This window comes from Zosterops lateralis (assembly GCF_965231275.1).
Source record: "Zosterops lateralis genome assembly, chromosome: 1".
NCBI classification, from domain to species: domain Eukaryota; kingdom Metazoa; phylum Chordata; class Aves; order Passeriformes; family Zosteropidae; genus Zosterops; species Zosterops lateralis.
In genome coordinates this window covers 47039223-47056576 of record NC_139762.1, presented here as the reverse complement: position 1 = coordinate 47056576, position 17354 = coordinate 47039223, and the positions used below count along the sequence as shown (strand labels likewise).

The following is a 17354-nucleotide window of genomic DNA, read 5'->3' as shown; positions in this document are numbered from 1 at the left end:
TGTTTTACTATTTCTTTTTCTCCTTCAGTAGTTTCTGTCTGTACTATTGTAGGTCACTCTTGACTTTTATTTCCCATGTGTGAAGAATACTGAAAACATACATTAAAGAGAAGCAATAACACAGATGCCATGTATACTTAAAAGTCTTTCTCATAAATGCCTGAACTGTCAGCAGTTTTCCCATTTCTTTACCCACAATTTATGGTCAACAAACATCTCTGGTGTGATTACACAGAACTGAGGAAAACAAATGATTCCTTAAAAGCAAAAAGTAAATCCAGAATTATTCTCCAGATTTGCTCTTCAGAGCTGTTCCTTGCTTAAATTTCCAAAGGGAAGATACTCCCTTTCTGAAAATAATGAAGTGTATCTTTGTGATGAGTAACTGATTTTGTAAATACAAAAGCTCTTCAAAACATTTGTTATAATTTTTAATAGTATTGAGTATTCACTGTTTTGATTAACCTTAAACCAACAGGAACATTCCTGTACCATCAAATGAGATACTGTGTAAACAAACTAAGGTGGAACAACCAGCCTGGTTTGGATACCCACAAACAATTTTCTGTCTTGCCAAACAGACAAAACAAGTGCCATTTCTTATTAATGCAGTGCTAAACAAGCTGAGGGAGCACTGCTCTTGGTCCCTGTCCAGGAGACAGCTCTCTGCCTGGCTCAAGAGGAAGAGTTTCAAAGCGAGGTTTATCAGGCCTGTTCTGTTGGGAGAAGACAACCATGAGCTAGACTCCAAGTGTGGGAATCAAAAAAAAAATCACACATAAAGAATGAAAAAGAGCCAGCATTTCAGTTCTCTTCGGTGATGAGGCATTACCTCCTGCTATGAAATCCAAAGTGCTGCCAAGACTCTTAATGTCCTGAAATGCAGTACTTCAGTTTCATTACATTTCATTACCATTCTGCTTAAGATCTCAGAAATAAAATCCAAAATAAAAAATCGAGCAAAACACAACTACATGAAATAATTCCAGATCTGTTCAGATGAGACAAAAGGGCTGTCAGATGCAGTGCAAAGCCAGAGAAAAGCTGGAGAAGAACTGTAGTTAATTTGCTGTTTTCCCTCTACAAAGTCAGCACCATGGCCAACATCTGTGTTCCTGCAACCCACAGAAAATAAGAAGGGTTTATCTCTAAAATGTCTTTACAAAAAAACTTAACTAAGAAAGGGTGCTACTTATCTGTATGGCCACTGTAAATTATAACAGTGGAATTCTGTTGGTTATGTTCCCCAGTACTTGAATTAAACAGAGTGCCCTATTGCTGTGCAAAAAAAGGGAGATGATTTAAGGCAAAACTTGAAGTTTTAAAGTTGCTTTTATTTTATTTTATTCAAGAAAATGTTATTTTCCAGCTATTTAAATGATTTTTGGTACAGTAAAATAGAAAAAGAATTGTATAAAGTAATTTAGGAAGAACAGGGTCTATAAAAAGACTAACCTTGACAATTCTGTTTTGAGGACACAGTTGACCATGCATAAAAACCTCCATAAAAGCAACTTACAGGTATATAGAGAAAATACTAACATTTACAGATAGATTTTTCCAATGAATCTGCCTACCAATTCAGCAGGGTAACCATAGCAACTAAATGTTTTAGCTTAAACATCTTAAATGCACAGACAACAATTTGAATAATAATGCCATCAGTTAAGGCATTATACTTCTATCAAAGAAATGTGTCAAAAGTAAAATGACAATTAAAATGTTCTCTAAAAATCCATAAAAGCTGCTAGACCATTGCACATGTACTTTACAGCTTAAAAAATGGGTCATGATTACTTTATTACTTTACATAAGCAAAATTCTTTCTTCTAAGCATTAAAAGCATGGTCAGTATTTTTGCCCTTTGAATAAATACCAATGGTAAATTGCCATGTGAGCCAACACTGCTTTGTTTGCAATTTTTATTGCAAGAAAAGAATATGAACTGATGCAGTAACAACAAAAACATCAAAGCAAATCCACAGGAGATGACTCCTCTGGACACAACAGAAATCTGAAAAACAGTGTGTGTAGGAATGAAAAGTGACTGCTGTAACACCCAGCTTCACAGACCACTACTAATCATGTAACTCCTGGCTGCTATTTGACCAGTAAGGTAGGCACTGCAGATAAAGATTACTGTGATTAGTTTTTATTTTCTTTAAGGCTGTGAGATACTAGGGAAAACATAAAATGATAAATGGGCAAAAGAGAGGAATATGGATGACTAGAACAGATCATCAGTATACACTGTAAATAGGCTGAAAAGTTACAACAAAATAATTTGTGGATGCTACAAGCAGAAAATAGGTTGTACACATACATATTGAGCCCTTATTGCTAGCTGGTAATTTGCATGAAGAACTAAGGGACAGAAGATGAATTAAATGTATTTTAAGTGGAACTTCTTCTATGAAACAAAGATATGGAAACCCTTGTATTTTCCTCTAAGCTGTATAGGAATGGAGCAAGTCAACAGAAATAAAGCTTTTTTTTTTTTCCAAATACTTTCTGACTAAGTCAATTTACAGAAAACTCAGGTATAACTTTGAGGAAGGAATAGAAAAGATATTTGCAGAGAGCCATTTTTCAGAAAAAAGGGCAAGGAAGCCGTGGTACTTCTAACATTTGATCTTGAATTTCAGTAAACTTTTCAGAAGAAATATTAGTCACCACTGAAGGCACAAGAAAAAGGTGACCAGAATCAAATGGCTTTCCCCACAATATACCAAAACCAGATAAAGGCCTGACTGTAGAAAGATGAGTGAGACACTCATAGAATTCTAATCTTCTGAGTCTGAAAGTAGCCAAAAAATACAAGTCTTCTCCAAAAGGTGCAAGGACTAAATTACTCTCAGATAGTCTCTTTGTGCCTTCCAATTTTTTAATATCAAAATAAAGAGTGGAACTTCAGTGGATAGCAGAAATCTAGTCATACAGCTCACTGAAAGCCCGATCCACTTAGCTCTACTTTTTTCCAAACCCAGGAAAAACATTTCACACAAGGAAGGATTAAATCTGGTCTGTGCCTGTGAACTCGTCCAAACTTTGAGGAGACAAAAGGGCCATGCGTGTTCTGATACAAATTCTGGCAGTACAGCTCAAGGACCTGAATGCTGCCCTATACTGACAGAAAATGTAGCTCTTTGGATCCCAATGATTTTGACCATGCTAACCTGACATCATCTTGTCTTAATGTTCTGGACATATTTAAAAAAAAAAAGAGAATTGGACAAAAGATGTTCAACAGGCAATTGACTCAGAAATGGGGAATAAAGGACTCAGGACCAGACAAGTTCTGGAAGGGCAAGTTTCTGTTTCTGTTAGTGTCTAATGCAAAACAAATTGACCATGAATTTGAAATCCCCAGGCCCATTACAGACTTTTATAATCTCCCATCAGATTTCCCTTTTACAGTAGTCTGGCATAGGAATTATCAAACAACTAACAAAAAAGGGAAGTGAAATCCATAAAGAACCAAATTTCTGTACTAATTTTTCATTAGAGGCACAAATATCTGAAGTCTCTGAACTGCAGAGAATTTCAGGAAAACAAAGCTGTACTGGTAGTGGTTCTGGTCCATTATGTAAGTCAGGAAAACCTCTTTATGGAAATAAGTGTGTTCAAAATTAGGAGACATGAAATAATCCTCCCTGCTGAAGTGAAGGTATCATCACCACCAATGTTATCATCCTGAAATTGTATTAGCAATTAAAGATTAAAGCAATTAATTAGCTTCTTAAAGAGATGTTTCTATCCTCCATACCTATTAGGACTAGCTCCAGGAAATCTGGATCCTCTACTCTAAGAGGAAAGACTCTGTAAATGGTAAAGATAAATGAAGGTCTCCCTCTCAACAAAGCCCATTCTCCTAGCAAGAGCTTTTGAAAAGAGGTAGGGAAGAAGGAATAGGAATAGCTAGCAACAGTGATTGCTGTAACCAGGGTACTCAACAATGCAGGACAATATGGATTCAGATGAACTGTGAACAGCCTGAATCCAAAGAAAAAGGGGACAAAAGAAACAGACTTAGGAGGAAGGATTCATAGCTCTTACCACTCCTGGAGAAGTACTACTACTGGAATGACTACCATAAGGAATGAAGAAATGTGTGCAAGGATGTTTTGAGGATAATTAGTCAAATTATTCAGAAAGAGAAGCCAAAGTTGTAGCATTTCAGATCTGTAATTTGGCTCCTGCCAAAATGCTAATGTGAAGCTTCCTGATTATGCCAGTGTGCTCACAGAGTTTCTAAGAGACTGAAATACTTGGCCACTATTACCCCAGATCCAGTCTCCCTCCAGTGAACTGTCTTCAGTTGTGGCTTGCAGTTCATGGGCCATTCAGAGCTGTATGGCCAAAACAGTCTTCTTCAGAAAGTAAACCACAACATGCTATGTTTTCTAGCCTCTTGCAACTTGCAAGAAAAAAATTACCAAAATAGGGACTTTAATTGTCCTAGTCTTCCAAGCATGAAATCCATCTACTATCAGACATTGGACTTCATAGAGCAGAGCCTGGTAACTTGCTATTCTTATTTCAAGGGTGGGGGGAAGAAGGGGGAGAAAGTTATTTTTCCCCCTCTACAACCAAATGTTTAAATGCCTTGCCAAAAGAAGCAGAGTGAGACTGTTTAAAAAGAACCACAGCAACAAAAATAGGAGTGAGTGGAGGGTGAGTAAAAAGGAAAATCCAAACCACCTGCTGATTCTTGGTAGCATCTGTCACTGTACAAGAAGTGGGAGAACATGAAGGTAATGCTTGCCAAAGCACTTGAGCTGGAAGCAGTATGGCATCATTCATCGATCTGGTTGTATCAGCTAGCACAGACCCTACAGAATTATCAATCACAAACAGAACAAAATTTTGGGAAATCTTCACAGAAATCTGTAGAGTATTCAACTGTCCTTTGCAGCAACGCTTTAAGATTTTGTAGGAGTTGATACAAATGTTCTTCCCGAAATGAAAAGCCACAGCAGTTTTTATTCATGTCACTAAGATGTTCAAGAGCAAAAGGTCACTTGCACACTTGGTAGGGATGTAGGCAGGGAATATGGCAGTGTCATGAGGTGACATCTTTGGGGGGGAAGATGATGGGGTGTTGTGGAGGCAAAAGTTCCTTCTTATCATAAGATAACCCTGCTTACTGGGGAATGACATGATGGAGATGTGACCTACCCAAGAGATTGTGCTTTTCCTGTAACAGCATTTCTCAGGTAAGAGACTAAATACAAAAGATAAATCCTTCTTAGTGGAGGGTGGATAAGGAGGAAGAGCTAATAATCCCATAAACCAAAGGCATTTTCAAGGTTACTGAAAAACTCCTCAGTCATGTCTTTCGGTCTTGATGAGTAAAAATTTACATCTGATTCATCCCTTTTAAAGGGAAGTAAGTAACTGTGTACCAGCATGGATACAGACCAGAAACGCCATTGCTTCCTACAACCTGTATAGAGATAATGGACAAAAGACATATCAGTAAAGATAGAAACTCTAATGGAGCTCCACCCTCAAATTGAAGGAAACAGTGAGTTGGGGCAGACCCTAAAATATCATAAAGGTCATAATGAAATCTGGTGACAAAGGAACTGGGAAAAAAAAAAAAGCTCAGAACATTGTGTTTATTTTGTGATGGTGCAGACATGCTCCATTTTTCCTTCAGCTATTGCAAATGTTCCCTCTTTACTGCCAGAACAGGCAGCACAATCAAAAATCATATATCTCAAGTACCTCTCTGTGTATGAAGATTCAAAGCATCAGGCAGGATATCGAAAGTTTTTCTCTTTGTTATGAATAGACCTAGAGAGAGACACAGACTTCTTCTCCCTGGATGACAGTGGAAATTTGGTTTCTTGAATCCGAGACTTGGGAAAAGGATCAAAGATGAATTTTTAATATTTTCTTGGGAACAACTTTCTTAATCTGTACTTGAAGTCTCAATACACAGAACACTCAGAGGGAACAAATGCTTCACCTAGACATGACAGGAAGCTGATATTTTCATCTCAGAGAGCATAAAGCCAAAACTTTTGTTCTGAATTCCTAAGTGTGGAAACTACATTGTCCCAGCACAACCAAAATTTGAGCTCATAGGAAAAAAGGATGTTTAAATTACTTGAAAACATTTTTAAAATAATAGATAATCAAATAGAGTATGAAATAGAAGGTCCAGATGAATCTTCAATAAAAAGCAGTTAAACATAAAGAACTATGGTGCAGACACAGTTGGAACTGAAAGCTAGGTGACAGGTTGTGCTCCATTACTTATAAAATGCCCACAAGTCCAATAGGTTGATTTGGCAAACGAGTTTGCACAGCTCTACACTCAAAATATGCAGAAAAGCATTTGATGGTGAATATAGGATGCTAATGTGCAAATGCAGAATTCATTCATTCACCTCTAATTTATGCCTTTTGATTTCTTCAAAACTTAATCCCATACCAGTTACCTACAATTCTGAAAGAGGTGAACAGAAGGACTTCATGGGCAATAGTTTTAATATATACACATACACAGGGATAAATCACACATATTATTATGCAATTATATATTATTCAAACATGTATCTATAGAGGGCCACATTCAGCTTAATATTTCTCAACAAAAAGTCTCCTCCTTGAAGTGCTACCATAATTTCAAAACCTGTATTCTCATACCTTTGCATAAGCAGTTGTCTTGATAAACCACTGTTTGAGGTATTTCTGTTCCACTTTTGCTCCTGAACGCCATGAGCATCCATTGTCATCCACCTGTTCATTAGCTAGAACAGTCTGATCCACTGGATCCCAGTTAACCAAGGCCTAAAAAAAAGTTGCAAGAAGAAGAAATATTTCAGTGGCTGGTTAAAAAACAGAGTTTTACTTAACAGATGACAAATGAATTATCCAGAAGCATACCTTGAAAGTTTATCTCAATTTTCTATATTTTTAAAATGTCCATTTGAATCAGCAACATAGACTCAGCTGGAAAAGTTTTGAATGTTCATCTTCTCAGAACTCAAAAGACCCAAAAATGCAGTTGGCAAGGTTTGTCTAGACTGATCATGCTAGCAGGCTGACACTTGACTACTTGGCTGTAATATATAGGGAAGTGTTCCAACTGACTGTACTGCAAATAACACAGTCTGATGCTTAAAAGTTCTTCACCACTAATCCAAAAGTGTTGAGTCAGACTGAGGGGGATGAGTAAACAAGGATGTCCAACTCAAGAGGACAGAATCACAAAGAAGTATTACAGTGGTCAACCATATTTTAAGTGAAAGAGTTGATATTATCTGTATGTAAATCCTGTCAACTGTATGAATTACTTTTGGAATCCTCTTTCCTTATCAATACATATGCATTAAGTGAAAGTCTGTAAAGTGAAATTAATGTTGGCCTGCAACTCCACAAACCTTGTACTTTGAGCATTTGAGTCAACTGAAATACCAGACATAACACACTGGGAAAGGAGCAAAAATCAAACTCATCCGCCCCCAGTGTTGAACCATTTAACAAGTCACTTATCAAAAAGGATCTAAGATCACAAAAAAATCCTACCCAAAAGTGGCATTAAATGCTATATATTGACTTGAAAAAATAAACAGAAAGAAAAAAAAAACATAATCAAAGCAATAGAATAATTTATTATATTGAATATTATTTAGTATTTAAGGTAAATCACTGAAAAACTGACTGAAAAACAGTAGCTACAGTTCCGTAGAGATTTAATACATGAAGCATTTTTTTAAAAATTTCAAAGGATTTCTTTGGGTATGGGGAGGACTTGCATCTCAATCAAAAATTAGTAACTGTAATTACATTGTACTTTATATTTTATCTATCACTGAGCACTTTCCTACCAGTTTCTAAACAGCTAATATTGCTTCATTTTAATATACTACATATTCTTACAAATAGTAAATACCACAACCACTTTACAAATCTTTATAATGAGGAGAGCTAAAAGAAAGATGCAGGGATCCTCTTGCTCAGAAATACTGCTCACAACTTTGTGAGCTAAGTCTGGCTACACTGATTTATATAAAATTTATTACCATTAAATGAATGAAAGTTATTCATTAATAAATTGAAACTTGTCTTCAAATGAAGCTTCTGTTAATTTAGACTTGAATTTAAACTTTTAACTTTTTGCCTACTTTTTATCTGTTACCAACCAATAATACCACACCAGGTTTTATTAAAAGGGATATAAAAATTCATTGGGAAATTAAAAGAAATGAACATATTCCACTATTAGAAACCTATTTTCCAGAATTCCAGAAAACACAGCTTCTTCAGTAATAATATAACACATTATGAATGTGGCTCTAAAGTAATGATCTTTTAATTTATAAAGTTCTGAAAAAAGGCCACATGAAGCTAAAGTTACACACAAAGAGAGATAAATCAGACAATACTGAGAAGTAATAAAATGCCAGTTGCATAAAGCAGTATTAGCACAAGTTTGTATTCAACTGGTTGTGATTCAAAGTTGAGAAAAATTACTGTTTCTATTTTGATGATATCATATCAAATTTATGGTAAAACTTCTGGAATGTAACTGAAATGATTACATAATAATTTAGCATAACAAATCTTCCTGCAACAATTCATGAGGCTATATCTAAGTAAATCCTGCAAAACATAAAGCAAATATGCATTTAAAAATCATTAGCTGAAAGGTCTAGTCTTTGAATTTTTAAAGTTACATTCCTTCTGTCTCACACAGACTTTTGACAATATTTAGAACCTGGCTAATAAATGAAATCTTTACTTCCTGCTTGTACCTCACAAAGGCAACTTCTTGACAATGACAGCCTCTGAAATGATGACCCCAGGAAGCTGCTAAAAGCCATCTACACAAAGACAGCACAGTGCAGGAGTGCTCAGAGCACACCAATTATCTCGCTCTCCTCACTGTGCCAATGTAGACCATATGCTTTTAAGACAGGATTCATCTTGCCTAACTTCAGGTCTCAAAAGTGTAAGTATCTATCTCCAGGCTTGCTGTCTCCGGGTCCACTATGGAGTACAGGTATCTGATCAAAGTAACAGAGTCAGGGCAGGTATTAACCTCAGTGAGACACTCACATCTGGCCAGGTCAATAACCTCTAGAGTTTACTGACTACACGAGTACTGCAGGAAAAAGGGAGGATTTTGCTACAATGAATAAAGGTGCCCTCTATGGATGCTCCAGCACTCAGACAGACATTGTTAATCCTCCATAATTGCAGCTCCTGGACATACTGAGCCTGTGTCTCCCTGCCAGGGTAATTTCTGGTCAGACACAGACACCCCTGGAACACAGCATTAACTAGGCTAACACTCTACTTGCCTTATTCTTGTTGTCACTCTAAGACTATGAATTATCTCTTGTACCCAAAATGAAACTGTAATACAGAAGACTTCAAGCTGTTCTTAATACATATTGCAGATACACTGACAACATGAGACAAATATATGCTTTAAGTATATATGATTGTTCAAAGAGACCCAGGGTTATAGGCTCTCTCTGCCATCTGTTTCCTGCCAAAAAGCAACTGGTTCGTATCCACCAGAGATTACATCCCCTACAGGTTGACAGATGCTGATTTAAGTCCTCAAATTGATCCTTGACTTGAAAGCAGATGGAAGTTGGAAGTAGATTCAATCACTGGTATCCAAACATGTCCAGGATCCCGCTGTACTTGGAGTCAGAAAGCAAAATTTATTTTGTATATCATCCCTGCTTTTAATGAAGCAGCAAGCTTGTACTTTTCAGATTCACCAGGGTTCACTTGTCAAACAAACAAATTCACAGATAAAAATAGGTTTGTTATAACAAAGCTAGGGGGTTAAATTTTTTTATTACAAGAAAAAAATTATTACAGAAGAAAAAAAAGCCAAAACCCTAAATTCCAATCCAGTATGCTAGTATATATCAAACATTGAGGGGTTTTGCTGGTTGTCATTTAAGATCTCTGAATACAAATGCAAATAGGAGAAATAGCTCAGTAACACCCTGCCATCCTAAATGCTACCTTTCACCATCAATCTCTTTTTCCAGGTTCAGAGAATAATTGAAGTACGTCCTTAATTATATCCTATGGGGTTTCCTGGTTTCTACAGAATACAAATGAAATATCAAAGCATATTTAGGAAATCTTAGTTTCCACTTTAAGTTAGAAACATTTACTAAATTGCTGCTTTGTTAAAGTGCAGCTGTTCAGGCATTTTGGAACTGCATTGCCTTAACTATACAGAGAATCCTCTGGACTGCTCATTCAACATCTTTGTTTCATCTTCTGTTTAAGAAATAACTGAAACCTTCTCTTTTCAGATACATGTTATTTACAAAATATTATAATTTCTTAATGTAGTGGTAACTGATGAACAGCTGTGATAGTCTTATGACATCTAATACTTTTTTAATATTTTGGAGATCACAAATAGGGTTCAGGCATAGGATGGTTTTGCACTTCATCTCTAGTTATCCTATACAAAACCATAAGTTCTAAGGCAGTATTACAGTAATGTTATACAGGTAAATAATCTCACTGCTGAAGAGACTCCTAATGACCACTATGTCATGTATTTCTACAAGGGATGATAAAACTTAGAAAATTCAATATTAATGCCAGGAAATAAAAAAATGAAAGCTACATTCTGATCCTGCACTTCAGTGTAAATCTCTGACAATAAACACGTCTGACTTGACTTGCTACAATGGCCATTCACGTTAGTTAGTTAGCTATAAACTGTTACATAGAAAATTCTGTTATATATTAAAAAAATCTATTTTAAAAAAATCTATTTTAGAGTGCTATAAAACTAACAACACAATGACTTTATGACTGTGAATGTACAATCCAGAAATGTGCCACTGACATGAGTGATCTAAATTAGTGTAGTAGCAAAATATTGAAGGTCAAGGTTTGTACCTACCTCTTTTTGATACACTATCCCAGCTTCAAAAAGCTTAAGAAAGAGATATTGTGTCCATTTGTAGTACTCTGGTAAGCAAGTGGTTACCTCCTGTAGAAATGAAATAAAATAAAAATGTCTGAAACTATTCCCAGAATTTTTTTCTTAGAATTTTCCTACACTGTTTTAACTTAAATAATTAACCCAGGAGTGTATAATATATTCCACAGAGTAACACTTATGCATTTATTCATGTACAAACCCTTTTATTTGTATAATGCTTACAAATGAGTGATATTCACCTGTATACACAAAACCAGAGAACATGGGCTTTGTGCAGGTTTAATGCAGAAGAAAAAGTTTCACTGTTAACATGGGCTATAAACCTCTGTAAGATTAAAGCTGATAGATACAAGAACAGAAGATGAATGGAAGTGATCACAGCTTCCAGATCAAGGAAACAGCAAAATGAGAATAAAAGGTAGACTTCTCTCAAAGAAGCCTCCTAGCCAGGCTGCCTTTTCCAGTGTTGCTCAGCAATGAGAAGCAGGAGCAGAGGCTGTCGATGCTCAGAGGCAGCAGGGAGCTGGCTGATGTGAAGCAGGCAGAGCGAGGAGCCTGCAGCTGAAACTGTGGGTGCAGGAGGACAGCGGAACAGCGCTGAGGAACTCAGGCTGTTGGCACACAGACCATGCGGGGCAGACAGGATGGAATACAGGGTAAGATTCTGAACTTCAAGATGAAAGACTCAGTAAGGAGATCTCACATTCAAAGGTCAAATAAGCAACTATTCCAAAAGGCAAGGGAGCTCAAGTTAGGAGGATGCTCTAGGTTAAAGCATGGAAAAAATGAGTCATAAAAGTCACAAATGAGGAGGATGGTTATGAAGGAAATAAAGACTGATAAAAATAAAAGACAACATAAGAAGGAGGAATGAGAGTTAAGAGAACAGCAAGCAACGATATAATGGATAGTTTTTTTAAAACTCAAATACATTGGCTAAGTTTTTAGTGAACTGTGATAATTAAAAAACAAGGTGCTTATCAACTGCTTACGAAACCTTGTATATTTTAAATATTTGTTCTTTAAAAACCTAACTTAAAATAAGTATCTTAATATGCAATGACAACTAACATCCCATCATTACAGACTTCCTGTCTTCACAAACACAGGTTTCACAGGTGCAATGGAAACCCACATACCTGCTTGAAGTGGAATATGGCTTCTACACCGAACTTCAAATTAATATTCGCATGTCTTGATTTTAAAGTTACTGATAAAAAGTAAGCCACTGATAAAATTTATTCCATTTGGAGTAGTTACCAAGCATCAGAAATAGCTGCAAATGTGAAATGTCTTTCACGTGGGCTTTCCCATCATCCTAGCTTCCCACTATACACAACTCCCGCAGTATCATCTGCTACTCAAATGACTTCTGAAATGCTCTAGCAGAAAATTTTCATTGTTTTTCTGCAACTTTATATTCTAGTTGCTTTGAACTTTATATTCCAGTGCTGAAACATTGCTTTCAACAATTAATATGACCTTTGAATAAATGTGCTTCAAAAGTGTGTATAAGAGACTTTCAAGATCAAAAAAAGACATTTAATGGCAAGTTTTCAGCTCAGCATGTGAAGACCTAGTAATGAAAAACAGTTGCTTGATTAAAACCCTTTGCTCTGCACTGAAAAAAACCCCACTTGATAAAAATCTGATTTCCATCTCTTCAACTAAGCACATTTAATAGTTCCCCCCCAGCTTCTTCTCACAGTGACAACAGTTCTTGTGCCAGCGTGATGCCACTACAGGCAACAGAGTTTCATCACTGGAGTATCAGACACACAAAAGAAAAGACACAATCCCTTTCAGTACAATATAAGATTATGTGAGCAATAGGCAAATAGGCAGGACAACAAAAGTGAGCTGTCAAATAAAAATAGAAAAGTGAATCAAAATCTGTCCTTTTGGCCCTGAAGGGCAGATGTGTGTCAACTGAAAGAAAAAGATTACATTTCCTAATCTAAACAAGCATGTTACAAGTCACACAAGCTTGAGTTACAAGATACAAGCAAACTCCTGGGAACAGAATCCCAGTACATGCTCTCTTGCACGGAGTAAATAGACATTTCTTTGAAAGAGATGCAGCAGACTGTATCACTGAAAAAAAATCTGCTGCATGGTCACTGAGATGCAAAAAGATCATCAAGCTCAGAATTTAACTTTATAACTGTGAAGGTTTGAGCAACATTTCAAGTTAATGGAGAAAGAGAAATTACATCACTACCAAGAGAAATAAGCTGCTGAAGACAAGCCAGTAAACTCTTGCCAATCTTGAAATGTGTTTTGGTGTTTTTTCCCATATCATTTAGCACAGTAAGATTTACTGTTATAAATAATTTTCTGTGTATTTCAGTTACTGACTTTGATTAAATGAATGATGTCTGGTAAAAAGTTTCCATTAGGCTGCCATCATGCTTAAATTAAGGTGAATGTTAACATCTCTATTTATACTCTATAAGCACGACAAGGATCTGCAGAACATGAACAGAACTATCATAACTCAGAAACACACAAAGGAGTTTATAAAAGGGTTTGAAAAATAGCATGCTGGAGCCATTCCACCCTGCCAAAAACTGTACATTTCTGCTTCTCATTTTCAATCTGAGCACTGGCATAACAACATACATATAGAACTCCATAGCATAAAGTAGTACAGTGAATATATATAACAGGACATTACCATATTTTCCACAAAAATAAAATACCTACTAAAAATTGGAACTCTTCTAAAAATATTTTATGATGCTGCTGAACTGTCCATTGCATGTGCTCTTCAGTGCTCTGTGAGAGATTAAGTGATAACCCACCACCTCTGCATTTCAGAAGGTAAAATGAAATGGGAGGGAAAGCATCTCCCTCTTCCCCCCATCCATTTTCCCTTTTACTTTTGTTAGCTTTAAACAGATACTCTCACCAAAATGCATCTTTGTCATCGGTTACTGTTACTGTTCCTTATTCCTACAGGAATGACACTCATTAAAAAAATTCATTACAATAATTAAAATAAATCACCTGTACAGGTGTTTTGCTTTTAAAAGAGCAGATACTGGCAAGGCATAGGAAAGACTCCTATCCTTATCAAAAACTACCTTGCTTAATCCATTTATTGCAGTGCAATAATTTGTTCCTCACAAATATACCAGAGAGATTGGTAATTCGTTTATTTTTTGCAAATAAATTCTCAGTTGCAGACTTAATGGTAGTATTACAATCTGGATTTGATACCACTGCAATCTGGGAAGCAATGGGTCTATGTAAAGGTTGAAAAGCCAATCACTACTATAAAATCTGATTTAAAGAGTCTCTTTCAACTACCAAAAATAAGGGTAACCAATAGTAAAGAATCCTGAATAAAAAAACCCACAAAAAAGAACAACTCGATCTGTATGAAAGATTTTGATGTTTAATAAAAGAAAAACTAATTTTCAAACGCCTTGTTTTAAAATTCATTATTTATTCTAAACCTGCTCCTTTCTTACAATTTTCTATTATGAGAATCTGACCTTATAACTCATTTTTACTTGTATTTTTAAGAAGAAGGTTACAACATCAAGCTACTTCTATGGTTATTTTTAAAAAATAAAAGTTATATTTATAGACTGCATGAAAAGATTTATTTTTTTTCCTAAGATCCACCAGGCTTTATGAATAACACATTCAAGAGATAAGCAATTTCCTAGTTTATTAAAAATACATTTATTTTTAGTCTTATGCTGTCCTGAAGACAGGCATGTTGCACCTGTTTAAGGGGAGAAAAGAAAAAGTCTGGATGGATTTCTTTCAAAATCTCTTTGGGAAGATAAAACATTTTTTAATCAATTATCTGCCTATTTTGGTTTTCAAGGGCATGCACCACCTCATCTAGAAGTATAATTATTTGATTTTCAGTGGTTTAGAACTACACCAACCTACATTTCTAAATTAATTTGAATATTTGTATTTCAAAGGCCCTTAGTTTTATGCTTTATTAGCTACAAATAGAAATGTCATACAGTGCCTACATTTTGGAGCATGAATATATTTGCTGGGAAAAAAAGCCTTGTATCAACAGTTTCTTTTTTAAAAAAAATTAATTAGAAGTAGGATCCCTGATTATCAATGGTATGTGGATAAGAAGAAAATTTCATTGGTAATATTCTGTCTGCTGTTGGTTTTATGCATGCTCAGGCAGTACACACAAATGACAACTTCAAAACTAAACAGAAAATCATCTGCACAAAGAAAATCTACCAAAGATTCAATTTTTTTAATGTACAGAGCAGACGGGGAACATTAGTCTCGTGCAAAAAATATGTCACTTGGAATGTAGAAATTGAAATTACTAAAAAACCTTCACAGAACGAGCTACTTTCTAGGAGAAAGTTACAGATTGATAATAACAGTGGTGAACTGATGGCTTACTGGGAACATGAACTGGATCTGATGACACTCCAGAACAAAATAAAGGAAAAACATTATATGCTCCTCATCTTTTGTTGCTGATTATATGAATCATTGAAAACTGTATTGCCTAATTCCCCTGAAAATCATGTTTAAAAGAAGTGACAGGCACTTTGTTATGCTGTCTGGGGTGGTATTTTCAAAAAATCTGATCATAAGGAATGCTCAGATTATAGCTATCTTAAGACCAAAGCATAATTTTGGGTATTTCTTTATTTTCCATGTGTTTTTAATGTCTCTTAGAGACATTTCCTCCATGCTCAAACTTCGGCTTTTCAACCTTCCATCTGAAAAACATAAATGTTCAGAATAGAAATGTTCTCTCACTTACTGATTCTTTAAAAAATCTCTCCTCAAAATCACACCATTTTCTAACTGATTTACAAATATATACTTCTAACTTGAGGCACTTAAATGTGTTTCAGGTAAAAAAAATCAGATAATCATTAATATTTAAAACTACTCTAAGGCAAAGTACTTACAGAGTTATTTTATGCATTTAATTTCATTTTTCATTTGCTTAGATTTCGTGTTTAGGAGAGCAATTTTAAAGTGTCTTTGTAACCTGACTGAAATAATCAAATTAGCTTTTAAGAATGTCTTATTTATGATATCTTACTAGATAAGTGAGTTCATTAACAGCTACAACACAGAAATACTTGCACATTTTGATTTGTAAGACAGAGAGAACAAATAAAAAAAACCCACAGAAAAATAAAAGGACATTTCTTGTATTGCAGATGCACTGGGATTTGTTCATAATACTTTTATCAAGCAATGAGATTTAACTAGTCTTCATATTCCTGGACACAAATTTATTAACCACCAGACAGGTGGTTAATAAGCAGGCAGATTCTTTAGGACAGCTACACACACTAGATACTCAAAATGTTTGGTATTTTTTCTTTTTTCCACTTCTCTTTTCCCTTACCATATGTGAAAGGTAAAGTTCACGTAAGTTTCCTTCCCATCATCTAAGCATATACTCTAAGCTGGCCACAGAGAATAGAGATGGTTAATATAAAAGGTTCACACTTTAAAAAGGCAATTCACCACACACCAAAATAAGGATCTAAGTTAGAGGAATGGATTCCCTCCAGCATTATTTGGTAAGCACTATGCAGTAGAATAATAAAGGAGCAGATTTAGGCAACACCGATGAAACTAAATTTAAAACAGGCCCCTGTTTTGTGTAATGGTCTTGGTTAATTAGACCAACCCATATAAAATCTGTTTTTCTTGGATTGTTTATAGGAGTCACTAATACTAGTGGGTTTTTTGCAGTGTCACAGTATTTTGTAAGCCACTGATTTAGAGCCATACGAGTATAGAATACTATTAAAAAAATACTCCTTACCTCAAATAGCTCACTTTTAAGATAAGCACTTGCACAGCACAATGCTTTCCTGTGCAAAGATGCCTGAGTTAGCCCAGGAGCAGTACAGCTGAGGCAGTAAGATGCTCTGCCTAGCCTAATGAGCCCTGCAGAGAAGCAGGCTTTATCAGCCTGTAAAACACCCTGCTACAGCTTAGCCCTTCCACTTCCACAGGTTTTTCTTTCAGAGCCAGCTGAAATATCTGTGCATTTGGAGGTCACATAGTATTTTGGGCATCATGAATTTTTTGCAATTAAAAAATACATCTGTTTCTGCTACTATTCAGGTTACTCTTACTCCAATTAGTACAGCAGGGTTTCCACATAAAACAAAACTTAACTCATAAGCTAAGGAGTGAAAACTCTAAATAAAATGTATTGTGTTTCAAGAAACAGTTTTCAGCTGTTTTAAAATCTTACTTTTCAAAAACACCAACTATGTGTCCCTAGAGCATTTTAAAGCATTTAAATTACACAGCAGCTCAAATGGAGTTAGGAATAGTTTAGTAATATCAAAGCCCTTTTATCAAGTATTCAGAGACTCCTGAAAGTTCACTAACCAAAACACAGTTTACTAGTAAAGTGAAGGTAACT

The 17354-nt window shown here is 35.5% G+C and overlaps 1 protein-coding gene across 1 annotated transcript in view; it reads right to left on the bottom strand.

The window, feature by feature from the left end:
* Positions 1-17354, bottom strand: part of LARS2 (leucyl-tRNA synthetase 2, mitochondrial) — an 83074-nt gene that overhangs the window by 48019 nt on the left and 17701 nt on the right. The window contains exons 6-7 of the mRNA XM_083871515.1: positions 10907-10996; positions 6658-6801 (exon numbers count right to left, since the gene is read on the bottom strand). Of these exons, the coding sequence (XP_083727641.1) occupies positions 6658-6801; positions 10907-10996 (234 nt within the window). The remainder of the gene's footprint in view (positions 1-6657; positions 6802-10906; positions 10997-17354) is intronic.